The sequence below is a fragment of the Dermochelys coriacea genome, chromosome 5 (assembly GCF_009764565.3).
Source record: "Dermochelys coriacea isolate rDerCor1 chromosome 5, rDerCor1.pri.v4, whole genome shotgun sequence".
NCBI lineage: Eukaryota > Metazoa > Chordata > Testudines > Dermochelyidae > Dermochelys > Dermochelys coriacea.
In genome coordinates this window covers 27117853-27142727 of record NC_050072.1, presented here as the reverse complement: position 1 = coordinate 27142727, position 24875 = coordinate 27117853, and the positions used below count along the sequence as shown (strand labels likewise).

Below are 24875 nucleotides of genomic sequence, written 5' to 3'. Positions count from 1 at the left end.
AATGAGAGCTGCCTACGTAGGAGAGAGTTTCCACTTTAATGTATTGCCCCTTCTTTTAAATGGTTTATGAGATGTTTAGCCAAGAGGAAGGAGTGTCTTGTGATTAAGGCATAGTACTAGGGCCATAAAGATTGGGGTTCAATTCCGAGATATAGCACAGACTTTCTTTCTTTGTCAAGTCACTTAGGCACATTTGAAAATCTTACTTAAAGTGACTGACCAGGTCTACAAACCCCACAATGGGCAACAAGGGGTTAAGGGATTATTTTGGGCTCTGCCATCCCTTCCCCACCACACCTGCAGCAAATGCTCCATCTGATGGAGGAATTAAAAGGCAGGGAATTAGCTTATTTGGGTGGCAGAGCCGGAGGTAGGCAGACCTGCAGCTCACAGCTCCAGAAGCACAGAGCAGAGGGAAGCCTGAAGGCTCTGACACAGCTGCCCAAAGGGGCCCTCCCTGAGGGAAGGGAGGACCCACCCAAGAGACAACCAGAGAGGGAAGTATCCTGTGGACCTTGGACATTGGTAACTCCCTCTTACTTCTTTTGGTTTGGATTTTCTCACCAAGGGAAGGCCTTGGACTGAGCTGACCCCTGGGGGGAGGGGGATGAGAGGAAGAGGCCCAGGGAGGACAGCCTTAAACAGTCTTGGTTGCCAGACTACTGGAGCCCAAAGGGCCCTGGGTCAGAGCCGGTGGAGTGGGAGGGCCTGGGTTCCCCTCCCCACAACCTCCTTAGCAGTCAGGGGTTGTGGCCATGACCACTAGGCCACACTCCCCAATCAGACCCTGAGTGAGGACCATTACAGGGCTTAGACATTTAGGCTCCTAAATCACTTTTGAAAATGGGACTTAGTCACTTTTGAAAATGGGACAGACACAAAGATTAAGGGTAACATTTTCAAAAGCACTTATTTGTAAAATGAGGATAAATCCTTTCCATCATCCTTTTTCTATCTGCTATACTTAACTTGTAAATTCTTCAGGGATGGTACTATCTTACTATGTATTCATACAGTGCCTAGAATAATAAGTCCGCAATCCCAGAACCTCTAGATGTTACTGTAATACAGACAATATAAATCATAATAGTCTCTAACCAAACAAAAGCAATATCTAAAAAGTTGCCAATGTCCACACTGATGAAGGAAATAAAATTTGACCTTATTTCTGAGATAAGAGATGAGGAGAGAAAGGAAAAATCATCTCCCTCTTTACTTATATCACCGACATTTGACTGCTTATCAGACAAGCAGCCTGAAGACTATTTTCCCTTAGTCACAAAACTATTTTCTCCTTGAGAAGAATGAAAAGGGAGATTCCTGAAATATTTTTTTTTCCTTTTTAGTTTCTAGATAGTTGTCCAAGGAGCAAAAGAAACTTAAGCAAACCTCCAAGGAGAGGGGAAAACCCAAGTACAAAGACTGTGAATAGTTAAGGGACCTATGACACCAAAGCACATCATCCAAGATCTGGAGTGTGAACCTGGGTGTCCTGGTCAAATTCTAGTCCAGATTAATTACATCCTGGTTCAAAAAACTTCATCCTTGTTATGGCCAAGAAAGTCAGATCTTAGAAGTACACGAACAAGATCTCAACAACTCACATTATAGAGTCTACTTGGACCTGTAAGAAGACTAAAATCAGGGAATTTCCAGAGTTGATTAGAGGCTACATCTGAAAGATCTGATCCTCATGAGCAGAAATGGATGCTTTCCCAGGAAAAGAGAATGGAGGCTAAATCCTGTTAGGCTCAGAGGAAGCACTGGAAAAATTCTCACTGCCTTGACAGGGATGAAACAGTATTTGAGTTCTAGAACTATCTTTGCAAGCAACTGAAGATTTCTTATTGAAGAATCCAACAGGATCTAACTAGATTTTACATGAATGAACACATTTAAGAATCCAAAGTTATTCCAAGTACCTACATATCTGAGGATTCTTTCAGCATTAAGGGCCCAAGAGATAGCAAAATATATGTATCATCTTTGTGCTGGACTCAAGATTAGTGCTTAACTGTGTCATTCTTCTTGCACTCTAACACTGAAGATGCCAGAATGGAGGATTTAAAATCCTTTTCCAAGATTTAGGATTTTTTTTTATTATTATTTTTAAACTTAATTGTTTGGGTTATAATCCATTAGAAACCAAAAATATAGATCTAGGAAAAGGAGTCTTCGGAGACTACATAAAAAGAAGATTTTTCTATCAACATTCTTATTTGATGCATGCTTCAGAGATGAAGGGAGCACACAAGGAACAACAACCCAATGAATTTCAAATAGAAGTCATGTGCTGATCTCAGACAAAGCTCTGGTTTGTGACAGAATGCACAATGTTTGAACTCATTTCTTTTTTTTTTTGTCAAAGCCATTTCCCATGTGGATAATAAAATAAGGAAATTAAAACTGTAGATTTCAGAGTAGCAGCCATGTTAGTCTGTATTCACAAAAAGAAAAGGAATACTTGTGGCACCTTAGAGACTAACAAATTTATTTGAGCATAAGCTTTTGTGAGCTACAGCTCACTTCATCGGATGTAGAGTAAAACAGGAAGACCCAGGAAATTACAGACCAGTCAGCCTAACTCTGATACTCAGAAAGATTTCTTCTTCTTAACTCAGCGTGTCTTTGCAGACACAGGGAGCAGTAGTGCATTACCATTCATGTCTGTCCATGGATTGTTCCTCCATTAAGTCCAGACTTGTCATGTCCCTTAATATGATGTTCCACCGTCTAGTCGGTGACTGGCCTATAAGCCTAACTTACTTTCATTGTCCTTATATCATTTTTTTTGGTACCCTATCATCTGTTTGTCTTCTGCATTGTCCCCACCATCATAATCTTTTTGATTGCTGCCAATCCCAATTTCACATCCTATCTCCTTCTAACTTTGTCTTAAAATTGTTCAATTTTACACTTGCCATCCTTCTAAGAACTCTCATCTTTACTGCCCCCAACCATCTGATGTCCGTTTAATTTACCACCGCTGCCTACGGACCATAAAGTAGCACCGTTCATACACTGGCTTGATAAATGTTCACTTTGATACCAAACAGTGTTTTTTCAGTCCATGACTTCATCAATTTCCAATCAGCACTCGTTGATAAAGCACATCATCTTTTAACCTCGCCTTAATGGAACAGTTAAGATTCTGCTTGTTCTACAATTCATCACTGCTGCATTTCAACACTACCTATTGTCCCTTTTTTGACATGAAACCATTTCATCTTCTTGGCACTTATTGTAAGTCCAAGTTGACTTCACCAATTTTCCAGGGTAATAAAGAGGAATTTTAGAAAAGGTTACCTTAGAAGGCAACCAGAAGGTTACCTTTTCTAATGTCCGTATATCTTTGTTGAGATGATGGGAACACATCTGTAAGCAGTATTCAAGATGTGGGCGTACCATGGATTTATATAAGGGCAATAAGCTATTCTCAGTCTTATTCTCTAACCCTTTTTAAATTATTCCTGACATCCTGTTTGCTTTTTTGACTGCCGCTGCACACTGCGTGAACTTCTTCAGAGAACTATCCACAATGACTCCAAGATCTTTCTCCTGATTAGTTGTAGCTAAATTAGCCCCTATCATATTGTATGGATAGTTGGGGTTATTTTTTCCAATGTGCATTACTTTACATTTATCCACATTAAATTTCATTTGCCAGTTCATTGCCCAATCACTTAGTTTTGTGAGATCTTTTTGAAGTTTGAAATTGGCATTAAACACTTCAGTTTTCTCAGTGTCATCCATAATTAGTTCTCCTTCCCTGCTAAGTAGTCAATCTACGCTCTTCTTCTTCTTTCTCCTGTTCCTAATGTATTTATAGAACCTCTTCTTAAGTCCATTGCTAGATGCAACTAATTTTGTGCCTTATTGTTTCTGATTTTGTCCCCAAATTTTGGCTCCCAGCTGTTAACTCTCTTGGGCAGAGACCCTCGTCACTCTCCCTCCTGACCAAGGTTTTTCCAGGTTGCACAGTTCCCTGCATATACTATGATATTCTCAGAAGGCCTGACTGCCTAAACAAGCTAGAGTCTGCACTTTGCTTTCTCTCCAAACGTGATAAATAGTGTAACTGCCAGCAGTAACAAGTTACCACACAGCTCTTTCTAAGCACATCCATTCTTAAAATGATAAAATTATTGAAAGAACATTAAAAACATTAAAAGAACCTAGATGTATGCTTAAAAAAAAAAGCTTACCCGAGATCACTCTGACACCAACTGTGGGCTCTGGTAGGTGTCCATTTTTCAAACCCCACAACTGGGTTTTCCCCATGGCTACAAATTCATGACTATCTCAGATTCAGAACCAGAACCACCACGAATAGCTAAGTCTTTTTTTTATACATGGGCCTTTGATCTTGGCCTCATGTAACAGGTGATCAGCAGACAATGGCCCAATCTTCAGAGCACAGCGAAGAGGCATGAGACATGCTATTTTGTCCCTTAAAGGGGTATGAGTATCTCTTCACTTATTCTCCATCCTTGGTGGAGGAAGGCAAACTGATTACTAGGGCCTCCTTGCAGGCTGCTCTTGATGGCGCAGACACAGCTGTAGGGGGCAAACATGCCGGAGTCTGCCACAAAGTTTTTGTGGTCTTATTTATGGTTTTAATGAGTGGCAGAGCAATACGTGAGGGCCAAGAGGGAGCAAGGATGTCTGCCATTGGATCAGCATCCTCTACCACTTCCTCTGCCTGGATCCCCAGGTCCTGGGCCACCTGCGCAACAACTGTTTCAGGACCCTACTATCCTCCCAGGCCAGGGCCACTGAAGTGCCCACAATGGCCTCATCTGGGGAGGACAAGGACAAGAGGACTGGCACATGGCCTTGGTCACTGCCCTCGGTGCCGAGAATGTCACTCTGTTCGTGGGGCTGATGAACCGATGGTGCTGAGGTCACCGGTGCCGCAGTGGCCAGTGCTGAGGTCGCTTGTGCTGAGGTCAGAGGGGCTGGTGGAGGCACAGGCATAGTCACCAGAGATAGTCCAGGTGCCAGCTGCTGCAGGGGAATCGAAGGATGCCAACACGATTGACACCGATCTGGATGCCAGGTTCTGACCCAGGAAGTTCAAAAGGGCCACTAAGCTGGTGGTTGCCATTGAGGTGGCCATGGCGCCGGAGGAGGCTGGCAGTGTCGCCAGGATCTAGACCTCCTGCTGCTGGACCTACCTGAGCGATAGGACTCCACCTAGGACTCAGAGGTCTCCAAAAATAAGACCACAGAGGAGCAGTACTGGGTGGTGCCAATGAGTGGTGCAGACCCTCTGGGGACTGGTGCCGTGTCGGTGCCGGCAGTCCGTGGCCTCCTTTCTTGGCACCGATGAACTGCGCACTGAAGAGGAGGCACTCGCCATATGCTCCGCCGACTTGGGGTTGGACTGTAGGTGGAGGGCTGTCCCCATGAGGATAATTCAGAGTCTCTGCTCATGATCCTTAAGGGTCCTCAGCCAAAATGCTTTACAAATGTGGCACTTGTCCTTTTGGTGACTCTCACTAAGGCACTTCAAGCAAGAAATGTGCGGGTCACTCTTTTTGGCATAAGTTTGCCACAGTCTTCACAAGATTTGAATCCCGGAGACTGAGGCATGCCCTGGTGTCGGGGGAAAAACTGGGGGGGCAAACTTAGAGAAATGACTACTAACACTACTACTCCTACTAAGAAAAACTAACTATACACAAATCACGATGGGACATTGCCAAAGGCGTTTGCAGAAGCAAGAGTGAGGGACATTCTAGCTAGCCATCACTGGTGATAAGAAAGAAGGAGGGGGTGTCAGATTGGCTGGTCCCTATATTGGACCATGAAGGCGCAACTGCAGGGGTTGCCTAGGCTGACCCCACAGATACTGCTAGCAGAAAAATCTTCTGACTGTCGTGCACATGCGCACCTGATTGGAATCGACATGAACAAGCACTTGAAGAAGAACCCATGGCTGGCCCAGGGCAGCTGACTCGGGCTTGCAGGACTCGAGTTTTGGGGCTGAAGGATCTGATGATGCTCGCCTCAAAAAAATACTAGTAATTATAGAAGCCCTATTCCTACTAAAACGCCTACATGAGGCTACCAACAATTGTTTTCTTTCTTTCTTAGCTAGCTTTGTACGAGTGGGAGGGGTGGGGGACAGGCCACATTCTATCAACCTGCTGCATACAATAAAGAAACTACATCTGCATTTGTCTTGAGAGATTTATCCTATAATTAGCTTATTTGATACCTATGTACACTGTGCTAAATATTTGAATAGTACAGTTTGCTGAGCCAGCTCAAGAGAAAATATGCATGTCTTTCAAACAAATGTGAAAGACAGGCAGAATGTAACTATCTCTATCCACATTTTGTCTACTGAAGAAATATTAGGAGATAGTAAAACCTTTCCAACAGAATCAAGTTGCAACTTACAGAGTATTGTAGCTAGAAGCTGTAATACAGGGGCTGTTAAGTCAGAAAGATAGTCTCAACACATACCATTCACAAGGTTGAAGTGATCGAAAAGCTTGAAGAGATGCATCCATTCCAGCAAAGTCCCAAAGCCGAACATCATAGTCATAGCCTCCAGTTACCAAACGGGCGCCTGAGGGATCCAAACCCAAAGCAGATACCTACAGACAGACAGACCAAAAAGAATTCAATGAATGAAGATAATTCAGAGGTAGTCTGATCTTCCTCTTTGTACGCTTTTTTTTTTTTTTTTTAAACTGTAACCAGTGCACAGAATGGTACTAGTCTCACACAGCCATATTTCACAGTCATTGCCTTGGTCTGTTCCTTCTACATGGCAGCCATGCAGTGTTCTATTTTTTGGGAGAGTTTCTATCACCTCTTGTATAAAGTCTGAATTATGTAAAGGGAAATAAAAATCATCCCTTCTGATGGCATTATTTCAAGAAGAAACGTTAATTAACAAAATATTATTTAATTTTGTTTCCATTTGTTGGGGGTAAATTATTTTATTTCTGAATGCAGTTGTTTTCATTTCTCTTACTGAAGAAATGTAATTTCCCTTTCCATTACCCATACCAGGAATACTAATATTTCTAGCAAGATAATCAACAAATGACATTTAATTTACATCATTTTGACTCTGTATCATTTATCCATGTCAGTACAGCATTACACATATATTACTTAATAATTGTTGCTTTCTAATGAAAACTGTAGAGAGCTAATTAAAAAAGCATTATTAAGAATAGGTGATACATATAACAAAAGAAGAAAGCCATCATGGAGAAGTAACAACTCAAAAAACTTGAAAATTTACTGGAAAGGTATCACACTAGTAACAAAATCAATAGTTCATTGCTATAATTGAACAAAATGAACATTTCTAACACCTCAGCATAAATTATTGCCCTCAAGTTTCAGTGAAATGCAGCATTTCATTATAATGAAATATTCTACAAAATTATGACAAATATTTAAAACTGCAATTAATGTAGATGGTATAGCGTTGGGAAAAAAGTTCTGGGCTATGCCACGGGTTACCTTTTCTTCCTCAAATACATAATCAGTAAAGCACCCAGATCAGAAGTCTTTTTGCCACAAGGAAGACTACCCTCAGCAAGAAGAAATAAACTGACTTGAAGAGATGAGCCATCAGGGCTTGAAGAACAAATTTTAGACTTCAGAAAGAGCACTGTAAAACTTTGGGAAGATTCTGTAACTTAACTGCCCCAAGGAAAATCTAAATGCAGCAGAGATACTAATTTAGATTGTTTTCTGGCATCCCGGAGCACTTGCCAGTGCTTAAGGGTGAACTCTGAAGAGGTGTCAATGGCCATATCATTTCCATACAGCAAAGTAGTGCCTATTTGAAACATGTGTCCAGAATGCTAGAGATCAATATATTCTAGTAGTGCCTGCTGTTCAGCAGTCAAGCAATAGGTTTCAGGATTGGGAAGAAGGACTGGGCCTTAATGAAGAAGATCTGGAAATTTTAGTAGAAGCACTAGAAGTTTTATGGTCAAGAGGAACCACGATCTTCTGCAGCAACAAACCCCTTGCTAACAAGATATCAAGAAAAGGTAATACATGATTCCCTTCCAGTGGTGGAAGACGCTAACTACATGTATGTTTTTCTGTAAATTCTGTGGGAGTAGTGGAGAGTTCACAGGGAAGTGTGTATATGGAGCTGTAAATATTTCTTCTGGTAGCAAAAGCATGGAAACGGGGGTGAGATTTCCAGATTTTTTTTTAAATGTGAAAGTAGGCATCTCCTAAAGTGATATACGTCAAAATCACCAGCATCTTTGGTTACCGTTATATATGTCTGAGATTCCATCCCAAGACCTGCCAGAAAAATCCAAGTTGTATAGGAAGTGATGATAGTGATTAATCAAGCAACTTCCTTTCTTCTCAGTCAGTAATAATCCAATTACCCAGCATTATTTTAGGGGTGCACTGCTGCTGAAAGTGCCATCTTTCAGGTGAGATATAAAAAAACCCCTGATAACCCATTACATTTTTCATAAGAGCAGATATTTATGTCCAGGCTCTCTACACAAACTGGAATTTGGTTATTACATCCTGCCTACCTAAATTCCCCATGTAGTTTCAATTGGATACAGCATTTTTCTTCACTTTCTATCCTCAACAGTTTAAATACATCACTGTACAAGCGGTCATCAAAAGGTCCCAGGTATCACGTAATCCTCAGGCCCTGTCCACTAAGATGAATTTCACATTTAGGACAATGATAAACAGAACATGACCACCTAATAATTTCTGATTTCTGGAAAAGCTAACTATCTTTGCACACCATTAACCTTGTTTAGGATTTGTAGACTGTAGAGCCTGTGGACAAACCCCATATTAACCATGCATCCAGTTAATATTCTAAAATGGGGTTCTCTGCTACAATTACTATCTGTACTGTCCCAGTTGTGATTTGAAAAGTTAAAAAGCATGATGTTCAGAAAATCTCTTTAGGTTCTTTTTCCCATGCTCACCTAGTGTCAAAGCTGTCAGGAGAAAATTTATCTCTGCAGTTTCACTGGGAAAAAGTAACTCCTATTGCTATATACAAGCAAGGCAACTGGAAAATTAATCAGGTTTCTGGAAAGACTCTTTAGCTTGGGAAATCTTTTCTGATTCATTTCAGCTGCACAGGAATACAGTCATCATCAGCCTAAGATCATTAGACTGAAGAGATACAGATGGGATATTTAAGTTTAGATGAAATACATTTTATAAATGAAACTCTGTATGTACTATTGACTACGTCCTGAAAAAAGATATTGAGTTCCACTAATTTTTAAAGGATTGTCATTTTACTGTATGACTGTGTAGATGGGTAATTTCATTATAAATAAACTGGATAGCCCTTCTGCGGGATAACTGCTTTTTCCAGTGATCTGTTTTGTTCATTCGATCCAATCTATTTGTACTGTACATACCCAATTTGTATCTCACCTCTGCTCAAAGTGATGACAGCTGCACTTTTAGGCAGTCAAAAAGTTTCTAAGAGGCTTCCCAGACTGTAGTTCCCAACAATAAACATTTTAATTAGAAATTACAACTTCCATTTTAAAATGCCACACAAATATAGAAACTGCATTAAAGAAGAAACTGCACAACTTGGACACGGATAATGCAACCTGTTCTCTACAATGTTGTGCCTTTGTTTTATTATTTTTTTTGACAAGCATTGAAAATGCCAGACGTTTGTACTAAAACTTTATAGCATATAAAACCTAGTTTAAATTAAAAGTATATTTAAAACATTGACCAAAAGCGAATCAGAAAATAAGTTATTTTAATATTTCCATAAATGTTTTGATATACAGCAAATCAACTACCCAAAGTGCACTCAGACTATTTACACAGGCCATAACCGAATTACTTCAGGTCTGAAAAATAATGTGTCTTCCAAAGGAAGTGATAACAGACACCAAACAGTACTGTTAAGAAGATGAGATGTTGAAAGATCAAGAATCTATTAATTTAAAATGCAAATCATATAAGGTTTTTAGGAAAGCCTGGCAAACCATCAAGCTTATAAAATATACCTTTCATTTATATTTAAGCAGCATCCAAATGAGCACAAGGCATATTTTATGTTCTGTTCTGACATATTTTGAGAATTTGTTCAAATTACTTAAAAGCTCAACAATATTTTTCAAAAAGATGTGTCCATTTCATTTTTAATCTTTTCCAATTATTCAGTTGGTCTGTAGCAGCACAATGCAATGGGAAATTGATCAGCGGTGATCTGAACCAATTTAGATTATCAGAGATGTTCCAGAAGATTAGTTGATATACAAACAGTAGTACAGAACACAAGTTTCATTTCTAGGGTAATTTAATGTAACATGTACTGCAAAAGTAGATAGCACCTCACACAAAATAGGAAACTAGTTTTGCTAAAGATTATAAACAATTAAGAAAAGCACATTTTATGCACGTATGATTCTGCATAAGATCTAATTCATTCAACTTTTCTGCCAGGATTTTGTTTAAATGCAATGTGATGTATAGTTTTTTAGCACTTAAAATCCTGGCAAACACTTTCTAAAATGTCTGTTCATACTATTTAAATTCCCCACATACAAAATACCTTTCAACACAATCAGATATTCCTTTTTCACCTCTCCTCCTCTTAATAAGATATTATAAAAACTTCTATGCCTCAACAAATTAGTCGCTCTGGAGGACACACCTCTTGTGACAGCCTGGCTTCCTGCATCTCACTCTAGGTGGCAACACATGGTCCAACCACACTTAGACCATACCTCTTGGCTGAAGGCCCCTAACTCCCAAGGTATTAACACCACATGTCCAACACTGTTCTGGCATCTGTACGAGTTTCCCTCTGGGATCCTGTGACAGTATAAGTTTGCCGTGAAAGAGAAACAGAATCTTCAAAACAAAGCATTATTTATTCATTCCTCAAAAGGAACAAAGCATTTTGGGCAATGGGTAACACAATAAAAGGCCCACACTCATGGGTAATACGTACACCTTAGTAAGCTCCCCGGCCCAGCTAACTCCAGCTCTGAGCTGAGAGTGTTATATTCACAATATATCTGTGTGTGTGTGTGTTTGCCAGCAGGTCAGCTTTTCACGGACGCACTGTAACAGTCCTTCTAGCTTACTCAGTCCCCCTCCCCCTGCCTTTTGTCAAGGGTCTTTAGGTTTAGAATCCCTTTTAATCCCAGGCTTTAGCACTGTAAAACAAACAAGCCTGGATGGAACCAGACAGTTTCTTCCCCACTGATAGCCCAACCGCTGTTACCTTAGCTCCTTTCAAGCTGTTTACCTCAGGTGTCTATTCATTGCCATGGTTTTGTTTCCTTTGAATTAAACCTTATGTTATGAGAATAACATTAAATGAGGTACATATGATATTTATAAAAAATACAGTCATTTCCCAGATTTCCCAGTTGTTCATACCATGTTACTACGATTACTAAGGAGGAAACAACAGGTAAACATAAGACTCTTTAAAAAGAACAGGAGTACTTGTGGCACCTTAAAGACTAACAACTTTATTAGAGCATAAGCTTTCGTGGGCTACAGCCCACTTCATTGGATGCATAAAATGGAACATATAGTAAGAAGATATAAATATACATATTCAGAGAAGGTGGAAGTTGCCATACAAACTGTAAGAGGCTAATTAATTAAGATGACTCTTTGTTCAGGCCTTATCAGGTTAACAAATAGGCTCCAGTAGTATTTAAATATGACAGTGAAGTTATGGAAAGATTGGTAACCTAGTGTTTAATTTAAAACATATTGAAGAGTCCTATAGAACTGAAAGAAAATGAACCTTTAAGTGTTTTATGTAGAATTTAATAGGTTTTATACCTTCTACAGAATGTTTAAAAAAGCACATGGAAAAATCTATTCTATATTACATTACACGGATTTAGAGTAATTTCTAGAGCACACCACTGGAATTCTCTCTATGAAGTTGTTTACAAATTTTCCATAAGGACGTAAAATAGTAATTATTTGGTTTTCAGTATTATTATTCATATCATAGAATCATAGATTCAGAGTCCAACATCAAAAGAGACCATTGTGATCATCCAATCTGGCCTCCTGTACAACATAGCCCAAAGAACTTCCCCAGTATAATTCATAGGGCATATTTTATAGAAAAAGATCGAATCTTGATTTTAAAAATTGCCTGTGACGGAAAATCTACATGGCCCTTAGTAAACTGTTCCGGTAGTTAATTATTCTCACTGTTAAAAATTTATGCCTTATTTCCAGTCTGACTTGTCTAGCTTCAACTTCCAGCTATTGAATTATGCTATACCTTTCTCAACTAGATTGAAGAGCCCTTTATCAAATATTTGTTCCCAATTACAGTAGAGTAGGAATCTCAGAGTTACAAACACCTTGGAAATGGAGATTGTTTATAACGCTGAAATGTTCATAACTCTGAACAAAAAGTTATGGTCGTTCTTTCAAAAGTTTACAAAAGATGGTTACTAACCTTCTGTAACTGTTGTTTTTCGTGATGTGTTGCTTATGTCCATTCAATGTAAGGTGTGCGCGTGCTGCATGCACAGTTGCCAGAGATTCTCCCCCCCCCCATGATATCCGTAGGGCTGGCTCTAGTGTCCCCTAGAGGCCCATATTCATGGGCCGGAATAATGGGCACCGCTGGCCCCATGCCTTTCCAGTTCCTTCTTGCCATCAACTCCAACAGCGAGGTAGGAAGATGGGTCAAGGCTTGAAGTTCTGAAACTCTTCTGGCGGAAGTAATTGCCACTAGGAAGACAACCTTCCATGAGAGGATAAGCAGGGAGTCACATGCCATGAGCTCGAAAGGGGAGCCAGTGAGTCTGGCAAGGACAAGGTTTAAATCCCACAGAGGAATTGGGTTAGGAATTTTCCATCATCTGATGAGCCTCCTTGTCATCTCATGGGAAAAGATCCATGTGCCTTGGATTGGTGGGTGGAATGCTGAGATGGCTACCAAGTGGACCTGGAGCAATGATAACGATGGGCCTTGGTGCTTCAGACCAAGTAAATAGTCTAAGATGGACTGCAGAGAAGCTTGAGTCAGGCAAAGACTCCGCTCGGCTGCCGAGCAAGACAAGCGCTTCCACTTGGCCTGGTAGGTAGCTCTAGTAGAGGGTTTCCTGCTATCTAGCAAGACCTACTGGACTTTTTTCGAATAGGCCTGTGCATCTGGATTTAACCATGCAGCAGCCATGCTGTCGGTGCAGGGAGGTGAGGTTCAGGTGAAGAAACTGTCTACAATCTTGCAAGATTAGGTCTGGCGTACAGGTGCATTCACGGGGCTGCCACTGTGAGATCTAGAAGCATGACAGACGCGCAAAGTTGACGCGACCACACTAGGGCAATCACGATAACACTCACCTTGTTCTCTTTGATCTTCAGGGGAATAGTCGGGAAGGTGTACAGCAAGTCATCTTTACATGAGAGCAGGAAGACATCGGACACAGATCCCTTGCCTTGTCAAGCCAGACACGCTAGCCTGCTACACACACAGACCCAGGTCTGAACTAGGTCCCCCAAAAGCTCTGAGGGTACTGAAGCTCAACAAGACAGGGTACTGAAGTCCCAAGCTGCCAAGGAAAACGGGCTCAGAGGTAGTCTCAACACATCAGGTGGCAGTCACAAGGGGGTCTTTGTGACTCAACCCGTCACAGTATGTTTTCTCCTCTTTTTTAGATATTGGTGGCAGAGACTCTGGGGTCTGCCAGAGCACCTTCACCAGCTTTACCACCCCCTCATGAACTGGCAAGGCCACTTTGGAGGGCCCCACTGCAGCCAAGGTATCTTCAAATAGGCTGTCCGCGGGCACCTTCAATTCCTCTACCTCCAGCCCAAGGTTGGCAGTGAATCTTTTAAGGAGCTCCTGTTGAGCCCTAAAAGCCTCCAGAGGCAGCGGGTTCGTGGAGCCCGAAACCACTTCATCGGGGAATGAGGAGGAGGAGGATGCCACCACTACCAGAGGGATTGGGTTGCCTCATGATGCATTGCCTCTTCTGGGGGAACCACTGGGGTCTTGCTGCTGTGGTTGGAGTCTGAGTCAGCCTCTGAAACTGGTTTAGATGTGGGTGGAACCCGTGGCCTTTCGGAGACCACTGAAGACAGCAGCTGAGAGAATGGCCCAGGCACCGCTGGGAACCCCCACGTGTTCCAATACTGCCATTGAAGCAGCAACTGCCCTGAGAGCCAAACTCCCATAGATGGACCTGCATCGAAGTCTGGTGCATAGGCAGGGTGATGTCACTTAGGTGGCGCCCCTTATACTGGCACATGAGTGCGAGCCTCCGGGGCACTAAAGCCGGTCCAATGGATACACCAGGGGAAAATATCTCTGGCAACAGTGAATGCGGTGCACGCACACCTGACAGGGAATGGATATGAGCAAGCACTTGAAGAAGGACTTAAAACAGCTTTTAAGATTTACTATGAAGAAGAAAAAATGCTGCTTTCCCTTTATTTTTTTAGTAGTTTACGTTTAACACAGTACTGTACTGTATTTGCCTCCCCCTCCCTTTTTTATTTTAGTCTCTGCTGCTGCCTGATTGTGTACTTCCAGTTCCAAATGAGGTGTGTGGTTTACTGTTCAGTTCGTAACTCTGTTGTTTCTAACTCTAAGGTTCTAGTGTACTTATAGACTAATTAAGTCTCCTCTCAACTTTCTCTTTATTAAGCTAAATAGATTTACTGTCACTATAAGGCACATTTTCTAGTCCTTTAATCACAGTTGTGGCTCTTCTCTGAACCATCTCCAATTTATAAATATCCTTCTTGAATTGTGGACATCAGAACTGAAGACTGTATTCTACCAGTGGTAACACCAGTGCCAAAACCACAGAGGTAAAATCTCCTACTCTTGCACAAGATTCTCCTGTTTACGGATCAAAGGATCACATTTGCCCTTTTGGACACAGTATCACACTGGGAGTTCACAGTCAGCTGATTATCCACCATGACCCCCAAAACTTTTTCTGAGTCACTTCTTCCCAGTATAGAGTCTTCCATTCAGTAAGTACGGCCTATGTTCTTTGTTCCTTGATATATACATTTAGCCATATTAAAATGCATATTGTTTGCTTACGCCAAGTTTACCAAGCAACCCAGATGGATCAGTATCAGAGGCATGTCCTCTTGATTATTTACCACTCCCCAATCTGTGTCATCTGCATACATTGTCAGTGATTTTATGTTCTTTTCCAGGTCATTGATAAACATGTTACACGGTTTAGGGCCAAGAGTCGATCCCTGAAGAACCCAACTAGAAAAACACCCATTCAATGATAAGGCGTACTTGTGGCACCTTAGAGACTAACAAATTTATTTGAGCATAAGCTTTCGTGAGCTACAGCTCACTTCATCGCATTACCTGTTTATAATTACATTGAGACCTATCATTTAGACAGTGTTTAATTCATTAAATGTGTGCCATGCTAATATTATATCATTCTAGTTCTTAGAATTTAAATGTTGTGTGGTAACAAGTCAAACACCTTACAGATGTCTCAGTTTATTACATGACAACTATTATCTTTATCAACCAAACTTGTAATCTCATCAAAAAAGATACCATAGTGCCATGGACCTGAAACACAATGTACTAAGGATTGTACAAACACAAACAAAAAGGCTATCTCTACCCCAAATATCTCAGAATCTAAATATAACACAACAGACAACACATAAATACAGATAGGGAGTACAAGGAAACAATGAGACAATATTAGTCAGCATCACAGGTAGTGGTATCAATACTCTAGTGCCCTAACTATCGTCAAGTTTTTGTAGGCATCATGGGTAAAGGAGAGATATTTTTGAGGAGGAATTTGAAGTAGGCTAATGAGTTACTTTTGCACAAATCTCCGGGAAGCACATCAGAAGCATGAGGGGCAGCATGGAGAAAGCACAAAGGTGTTTCAAAAATTTAACAAGGCGAAGGTGCTGGCACTATGGGCCAATCAGAGGCTGGATATGGACATCTTGATAGTGAATGAGAAATGGTAGGTAGGGTAGAAATAGTCCATGAAGAGCTTTGAAAGTGAAGACTTATGTTTGATGCAATAAAGAAGGGGTAATCTAATCCACTGGAAGGATACACAGAGAGGAGCTACATATTCAAAGTGACAGGCTAGGAAAATGACCTTTGCAGCAGCATTCTCAAGGGACCTAAGCAGGACAAGACTGTACTGATCAGAGCCAAAGAAAAGGATGTGGAAGTAATCAAGAAGCAAGACAAAGAGAGCTTCGGCAAGAGTTTAGCTGTGGGATAGATAGGAAAGGACACATCTTAGAAATACAAAAAGAAAGTAAGATTTAGCTATAAACTAAACCTACTCATAGCAGCAGGGATATATTACCGACCACCCGACCAGGATGGTGATCATGACTGTGAAATACTCAGAGAGATTAGAAAGGCTATTAAAATAAAACACTCAACAATAATGGGGGGGTTTCCACTATCCCCGTATTGACTAGGTACATGTCACTTCAGGACGGATGCAAAGATAAAGTTTCTAAAATGACTGTACAGAGATGATAGTTGAATTTCTGTTTGCAGATGAGATTACACAGAGATAAGGTGTTCAGGAGAAGGGACAGGGACCAAAGACAAAGACCTATGGAGACCCTACAGAAAGTTGGGGGGAGAGGGTGAGAAGGATCCTCTGAAGGATACACTGCAGGAGTAATTAGACAGGTAGGAAGAGTACCAGGAGAGGACAAAGAAAAGAGAGGGCAATACTTCAAGAAGAGTATGGTCAAAGCCAGCTGACTGGTCAAGGAGGATGAGGATGGAATACTGTTTCTGAGATCTGTCTAGGAAAAGGTCATTAGAAACTTTGGCAAGAGCAGTTTTACTGGAGCGCAAAGGGTGGAAGTCAGATCAGAGAGGATCTAGGATGGAATTGGAGGAGAGGAACTCCAGACAGCTTTCATAGACAGCATGTTCTATAATCCTAGAGGTGAAAGACGATGCGGTAGTTGGAAAAGCATGTGCAATCAGGGATGGGTTTCTTTTAAAATGGAAGATACTGACGTAAGCTTGTATTGTGAGGAGAGGAGCCAGAGCAAAGTCAGGTGTTTAGATGAAGAGTGAGGAAGGGGATAAAAGTGAGCATAATAGATGTCAAGAGATGAGATAGGATGGGGTCACTGGTGCAAGAGAAGGGATTACTGGAAGAAAGCAGATGAGAAATTTGTGTGTCTGTGACAGGAAAGAAAAGAGTTATTTATAATATGCGAAGTACCTTCCTCACACACAAGAACACAGCCCCTACCCAAAGAGCTCAAAGCTGAAACATTTCTACACAGATTTCCACCCACAGATCTCAAAATATTGTACAAAACTTGGATAAGCGTAATTATTCACATTTTACACATAGGTAGAAAGATAGATTGATATGGGGACTTTTCCAAGGTCACATACCAAATCAGTGGCAGAGCCGGGATCAGAACTTAGGTTTTTTTAAGATGTTGGATCATGCTTTCCTGAATTTCAGAGTAGGTCCCGTCTGATTTGCTCCGATTTATTTCGCTGTAATATTTTTGTATTTAATACAAAGTAAGAATACACTAAAAGTGAATATTTGGGATAAAAAAAGGAACATGCTTTATTGTGAAATAACACACTCTGAATATTATCATGTTTACAGTCATTGATGAAACTGAGCTATCCCAGATAAGAAAGACATTCCTGACCTGGTATCATGAAGGTTTTATTGCACCAGCAATTTAAATACCATGTTTAACTGCTGCTCTATGAAAAAAAATCATTTCTATGATGAGTTAAAACATTAAACCCCTGACCTTTTTTTTTTTCCAATAAATTCAGGCATCATACATATACACACTTAAAAATTCAAAAATGTTTAAGCATTATCATTTACACATACAGAAAAAAGTATACAGCAGGGATTACTATTTTCATTGAAGTCCTAGTGGCACTTCACTGTTGGTATTCAACAGTTTCTCTACCAGAGATACATCAGAATTGGAAGAAATTATATAGGTTTACACGGGTATTAAAAACTGAAAAGTTTGGTGACAGAGCATCCTGCTGTGAACAGTCAAAGAAATCAAACTGCTTATGCAGCTCCACCAAGAAAACCTAGTGAAAGACAGTCTGCCCTACAAGCACTCTAACCATGTTGGTTGGGGAGTTATTCTAGCTCAAGGATTTTTCTCTCTTGAGACAGCAGTCACACACTTTAGAAGTTAGTAATTATTAGCCACTAATGTTATGTTTGTATTGGCATTTCCACTTGCCCCCCCACTTCCAATTTTCATTTGCTCTTAACTTTCATCTATCAGTCAGAAATTTTCCATGAGAAGGTAATTTTTTTTTTTTTAAGTTTGAACCAAAATGGTTCAGCCTTCTTTGAATATGAGGAGGGATCCACTTTCAATTTCTGCAAATTGATGTTGATGTTTATTTTTATTTTGGAATTTATTTAAACAGCTCTTGTATTAAACTGAGGAAAAAGATGAAATTTGGCAAAATAGTCATCCTCCTTGAGGGGAAGAATCTATAGGAAGTCTGCAGGAGAAAGCGAACCTCTTGCTTCTTTTACTGCACATCTTGAAAGGTAAAAAACTGCACATGTCCTAAGATTCACTCGAGAGGGTTCTCTTGTGAATGGTATGATAAATGTGCAAAAGGACATCATTATTGGGACTTGGATTGTCACATCAGTTAAAATTTTGATATTAACTCTAATTTTTGCTTTCTTCTCAGGGCAGAAACTTTGAATTCTTCTGGAGTCGTGAATGACCCCCACATGAATATCAAGAGTTCAGTGGGTTCTGACATGGACTTCTTGTCATTTGCTTTTTTCCTAATCCTTTTGGAAAGAAAACAGTTGATCGGAGGAGCTTAAATTATTTCCCAACAGAATTCTGTTCTTATGATCCAGTTTTCCAGTTAAGGATTTACCCGCGGCCCCAAACTACAAATATCAGCAGCCACTCCTCTAAGACACTTGAGGACTTTCTTTATAAAAAAAAAAAAAAAAGCAGCACTTTGCACCCATCAATCTTAATGACCTCCATCTGCGCCTCCAAATATCAGTTCTTTTGTTGCTTATCTTCATAGCTGCAGACTCCAGAAAGGAACTTTGTATTGGCACTGGTGGCTGCCCAGAGGTTACTCACCTTTTCCTACTGTACTTCATTTTAAACTTTACTGCTGTTGCAACCAAATATATATTTATCTCATTTGTCATAAGTGGTTCAAAAATTCTGGAGAAATCCATTAGGATATAAAAAGTCTAGGAGTTATCACTTACTGTTTTGGTCCCATGCAGGAGTGTAATTTCATGAGAGTCTGGAATTTTCTTGACAGGGTTCTGAAACAAACAAACAAGTATAATTTTATGGACCTAGCCTATTGCCATTACATCAAGAAAACCATCACAATATGAACATTAAACATTAAAATAAGCTACTTACCCTGAACAGGAAATGAAAACCAATTTCTACATTTTCCTGATAATATTTTTGGGAGTAAAATCATTTCAGCATAAAATGTTATAAAATATGTATATGCTATTAATGAGGTAGCAGTACTATAAACAGAATAATGGATAGGCTTTAAGTATTTAGGGAAAAATTCCATGTAAGGTTTTTATAGCTTCAATGAAAAGAAACCTTACAATTTGTTTGTTTTTTTAAATGAACATATACCTAAGAGGAGGGGAACAATTAAAAACTAATGATAATCTAACATATTATTTTTCCATTTTGTCCCTTAGAAAAAATAAAACTTCTCCTGATGGGTCCTTGATCCCAAAGACCTTAAAATCTTGAATTACAAATGTTAATAAATCATTCTACCTCTCAAATCATTTGAATTTGTCAAGTATTATTTATTACACATTTAATGCAACAATCTAAAATTACATCATAACAATTCATGGTATATACAATGTAGATAGGACAAAGGATAGGCTTTAAAGACTTATCTCAAGCTCTACTGTGACCACAAGCATGTCACTAGGACAGTTTTTGTGTCAGGCTATGTGATGTAGTCAATCTAATGTAATTCAGAGCAGTTTGTTTAATCCCAATATATAGACCTAAAGCCATTTACAAGCCCCAGAAGATTTATAAGAAATCTAAAACATCTATTTAACAACTGTTACAAATATGTAAATAGTTACTCTAAGTAGTAAAGCTGAAGGAATTCCAGTCACTGTAAGTTAAAGTTTTAATGAAGGTCACTTGAACCATTCACAAAACACTCATTTAACTGGCATTACTTAATGTTCTAAAATAGTTACAATCCATCATTCCAATGTCATATCTGTTTTTATAACTTTCTACTACAAGAACTCAATTAAAAAAATACTTTTAAAAGTATATTTTACAGTGTAATTAGTAAAACTGTCCGTAGGGTAGAGCCCTAACAAGGGATATCAAAACGCATGGACACCAGATTCTACAATGCAAGTTGCTTGCATTAGATTGTTGCACATTTATTTGATATAGGTGTAGCATAAAGTTAAATAATTCCTATCTTAATTTCTTTCCATTTACATTCTATAAGCCCCAAATGGTCATTGGTCTAAATATAATACAGAGTTTGACATAGCCTCTTTAGGAAAAGGGTTCAACTCAGACACGTGCTTAGTTAAACAGCCTATACTTGTTCTTACTCTCAGACTCCAGACAATTTTTCAGAAAAGGGGATAATTCTACATACAGCCCACAGACCCACTTAGTTGAATGTTGGCATAAAGTACCCTAAAGGATCACAACTACAGATCCAACAACCTGCAATCCTAGGGAAGAAGTTTGGATCTGGAGCCATATTTACAGTTCAGACCCACCTCTATAAAGCACCAGAAAAAGTTATTTTTGTATTATTAATTAAGCCTCCAATGGCTGATCCTCTTTAATATTCTAAAGTGCTTTTAATTACTGTTTGGGCGATACCAAAAACTGCTCATCGGTAATTTATGGTACTTGATATCACCAAGAGCTCTAGAACATTTTACAAAACAGAAGGCAGGCAAGGGAAATCATATATGTAGATAGTGATAAGTTTCAAAGATTTATGCATCTGCTACAGCAGAGGAAGCACCAACTTTGAAGAACAACCTCCATCACGAAAGAGAGATTGAGAATCTTCACTGGTTAGCAGCAGCAAAAACAGCATTTTGAACGCTATTAATATATTCGGTGCAAAGGCGTTAAGAAAATGTTATATGCCTGCTCACAAAAAACAGGTTTACTTTCAAAATTATGTCTATATTTCAGTACTTAATGTAGTTTTAAGGGGTAGCCTGCCTGTCTTGTGAGTTCTTTCAATGTGTTACACAGTAACAGAGCAGGCAATGGAGCTCTTACAAATATGAAAAAGGAGGTTTGTCACTACCATATTAAGTAGTAACGAACTGGACTATTTGCAATTAGCTGTTTATGCTTCATCTTTTAGGCGAGTTACAGCATTTATTAAAAAAATTAAAATGACTTTATTTACCTATCTCAAAGCTACTAAGAAACACCAGTAAAAAAGATTTCTATACAATTTCCTCAGATTAGTAAATAAAATGTGCAAGACAGACCAACATTTATTTCATTTCAATCTCTAGTACCTCCAAATGGTAGTAAATAGGTCTCCTTCTCTTTGAGATGAACACAAAGTTCACATGAAGAGGTTTCTTGTTGTGAAGCACTCATGTTGAACGTATTTCTGGCTGCTTAACAATAAGGTGGAGCAACAGATACATGTAAACAGTACCACCTGATAAATCTTAAAATTCTAACAGCTTGTTCCTGAAAATCAGACACAGTCAGAGGGTTCATTGTACTATACTCTGTGCTTTCCAAGGGATTCCTGACATTTAAACTAACTGTTTAGATTATTCAAAACAAAAATTAAGATAACAACCTCCAGGGACATATCTTGGCAAAGCATCTCTTAAAAATAGCCAAATATTTACCAAAAAAAAAAAAAATCAATGCGACTCATTCTATTTTAGTAACTCTAAACTTCCTAAATTATAGAGGACACTAGAAATATCTCAAACTTGCAAAAACAAATGCCTATATATGCACACAAGCACAGATGTAACTAGTGACTTTCCAGTATTGTAATTCCAAAGAACAAAGAACACCAGACAAGGATTTTTCATGCTCTAAAGAAAAAAAATTAGGTAATATATTCTGACAAGTGCTGACTTTTGTGCTAGGAAGAACCCCACACATCTTGGGAGTTTAACTACAAGCTTGACTAAATAGTAAAACAAATTGTTTGTTCAATATAAAACTGTACATTAACCTTGGGTTACTAACTTGGAATCCCAATGAAATATGGGGTGCACTTACCGTAAGGTGGGTGCAAAATTGGTTGAAAGACCATATGAAAAGAGTAGTTACAATGGATCTCTGTCAAATTAGGGGGATTGATTTAGTGGGGTCCTGCAGGGGTCTGTGCTGGGTCCAGTACCAGTCAATGTTTTCATTAGGGACTGGGATAATGGAGTGGAGAGTATGCTTATAACATTTATAGATAACACCAAGCTGAGAAGGGCTCCAACCACTTTGGAAGACAAGGTAAAAATTCAGAATGACTAACAAATTGGAGTAGAATTTGTCTAAAATCAACAAGTTGAAATTCTATAAAGACAAGTACAAAGTACTACACTTAGGGAGGAAAAATCAAATGCATAATTACAAAATGGAAGATAATTACCTAGGTGGTAGGACTGCTGAAAAGGGGGTTAATCGAGGATCACAAACTCAATGTGAGTCAATGATGTGATGCACTCACAAAAAAGGCTAACATTCTGGGATGTATTCACAGGACTATCGTATGTAATTGTTCCACCTGGCACTGGTGAAGTCTCAGCTGGAGTATTACGTCCAGTTCTGGTCAGCACATTTCAGAAAATATGTGGACAACCTTGAAAGAATCCAGAGGAAAGCAACAAAATGGTAAAAGGTTTAGAAACCTGAACTATGATGGAAGGTTTAAAAACTGGCATAATTAGTCGTAAGAAAAGAGGAGGGGTGGGGAGGACACCTGATAACCATCTTCAAATATGTTAAGGGTTGTTATAAAGAAGAAAGTGATCAATTGTTCTCCACGTCCACTGAAAATAGGATGAGAAATAATCAGCTTAATTTACGGCAAGTGAGATTTAGGTTAGATATTAAGAAAAACATTTTAACTATAAGAATGTTTAAGCACTGAAATAGGCTTCCAAGGGAGACTGTAGAATCCCTGTCACTGGAGGGCTTTAAGAACACGTTAGACAAACATCTGCTAGGGATGTGTTAGGAACAATTCGTCTTCCTTCAGTGTAGGGGGCTGGACTAGACAACCTCTCAAGGTTCCGTCCAGACCTACATTTTTAGGATTCTATGATAATCTACTGCCATGCCAAATAATGTTGAGTTTGAACTGAGAAGCCATACCCTGACTAGAAGCAACAAGAAATCTGAACAGATATTCTTGAGTGTACCAAAACAAAAGTTTTGATATGGCAACTTTACTTTCCTTTCAACTTATCACCGGAATTGACCTGTCCGGACATTTTTCCTTGTATTTCTACAAAACTTTGCATTTTTATTGCTTTAAGATGTTAATGAGTTTTAAACCTGTAAAATATTATTCAATTAGTCAACAGCCCTGCTCCTTTAAATTGACCTTTCATTGTTGAGAATTTGGTCTCAGCTTGCACAGTGAATGTCTGCAGAGAAGATCACAAGTCTGAAATCTGGACCACTGCTCCTCTTTGTTGCAGGTAACTCCATCTCTACATGTTTGCTGAGCTTTTCATGCCTCCTCTCAGCAGCCCCTTCCTTCTCAGCCCCAGATAGAGCTTTTACTTATCTCGAAGCAACTATGGGTTAATACCAAGGCAGGGCTTCTTCAGATTGGTGATCTTCTTCCAGAAAGTCAGTTTAAAAGACAAGACAAAATGCAAGGAGCACACCAGCAATTCTACAATTAGGGCTAAACCTAGCTGAACCTGAGGTGAACCCTGGGCAAGCTAAATAAAGCAGAATAAGAACATAAGAATGGCCATACTGGGTCAAACCAAAGGTCCATCTAGTCCAGTATCCTGTCTTTTGACAGTGGCCAAAGTCAGGTGCTTCAGAGGGAATGAACAGAACCGATAGTCATCATATGATCCATCCCCAACTTCCAGCAAACAGAGACTAGGGATCATATAAGGTGGAAGGGAATGGGCTTGGAACCCCCATCAGTTCCTTTGCACCAGACATCCTGGGGAAGACTCTGATGCAGAGGGGATGGAGGGTGGGTCATGGAATACAACTGCCTCACATCTCGAAGAACCATAGTTACAGTAAGTGACCACTTCTTCGAGTAGATGCAAATGTGTATTCCAAGTAGGTGACCTGTGAGCAGTATCCCCCATCCGGAGGTGGGGTTTGAAGTCTATCTGAGTAAGAATCACAGGATTGTTCTTCCAACATTAGCGTCCGCTCTGGAAGAAGCAGGGATCATAAATGTATGTATGGACAATCACGTGGTGGCCCTGCAAATGTCCAATATGGAAATGTCATTGAGGAACACTAGTGACATTGCATGTGCTCTCATTGAATGAGCCCTGTCATAAATATAAAGGGAAGGGTAATTATCTTTCTGTATACAGTGCTATAAAATCCCTTCTGGCCAGAGGCAAAATCCTTTCACCTGTAAAGGGTTAAGAAGCTAAGGTAACCCCGCTAGCACATGACCCAAAATGACCAATGAGGGGACAAGATACTTTCAAATCTGGAGCGGGGGGAAGGCTTTTGTCCGTCTGTGTGATACCTTTGCCGGGAACAGATCAAGGATGCAAGCCTTTCAATTCCTGTAAAGTTAGTAAGTAATCTAGCTAGAAAATGCATTAGGTTTTCTTTGTTTTGGCTTGTAAATTCGCTGTGCTGGA

At 39.7% G+C, this 24875-nt stretch overlaps 1 protein-coding gene across 2 annotated transcripts in view; it reads right to left on the bottom strand.

The window, feature by feature from the left end:
• WDR70 (WD repeat domain 70) overlaps positions 1-24875 on the bottom strand; it is a 263191-nt gene that overhangs the window by 168018 nt on the left and 70298 nt on the right. For both annotated transcript variants that reach the window (XM_038403369.2, XM_043515328.1), the window contains exons 6-7: positions 19257-19316; positions 6475-6608 (exon numbers count right to left, since the gene is read on the bottom strand). In XM_038403369.2, coding sequence (XP_038259297.1) covers positions 6475-6608; positions 19257-19316 — 194 coding nt within the window. The remainder of the gene's footprint in view (positions 1-6474; positions 6609-19256; positions 19317-24875) is intronic.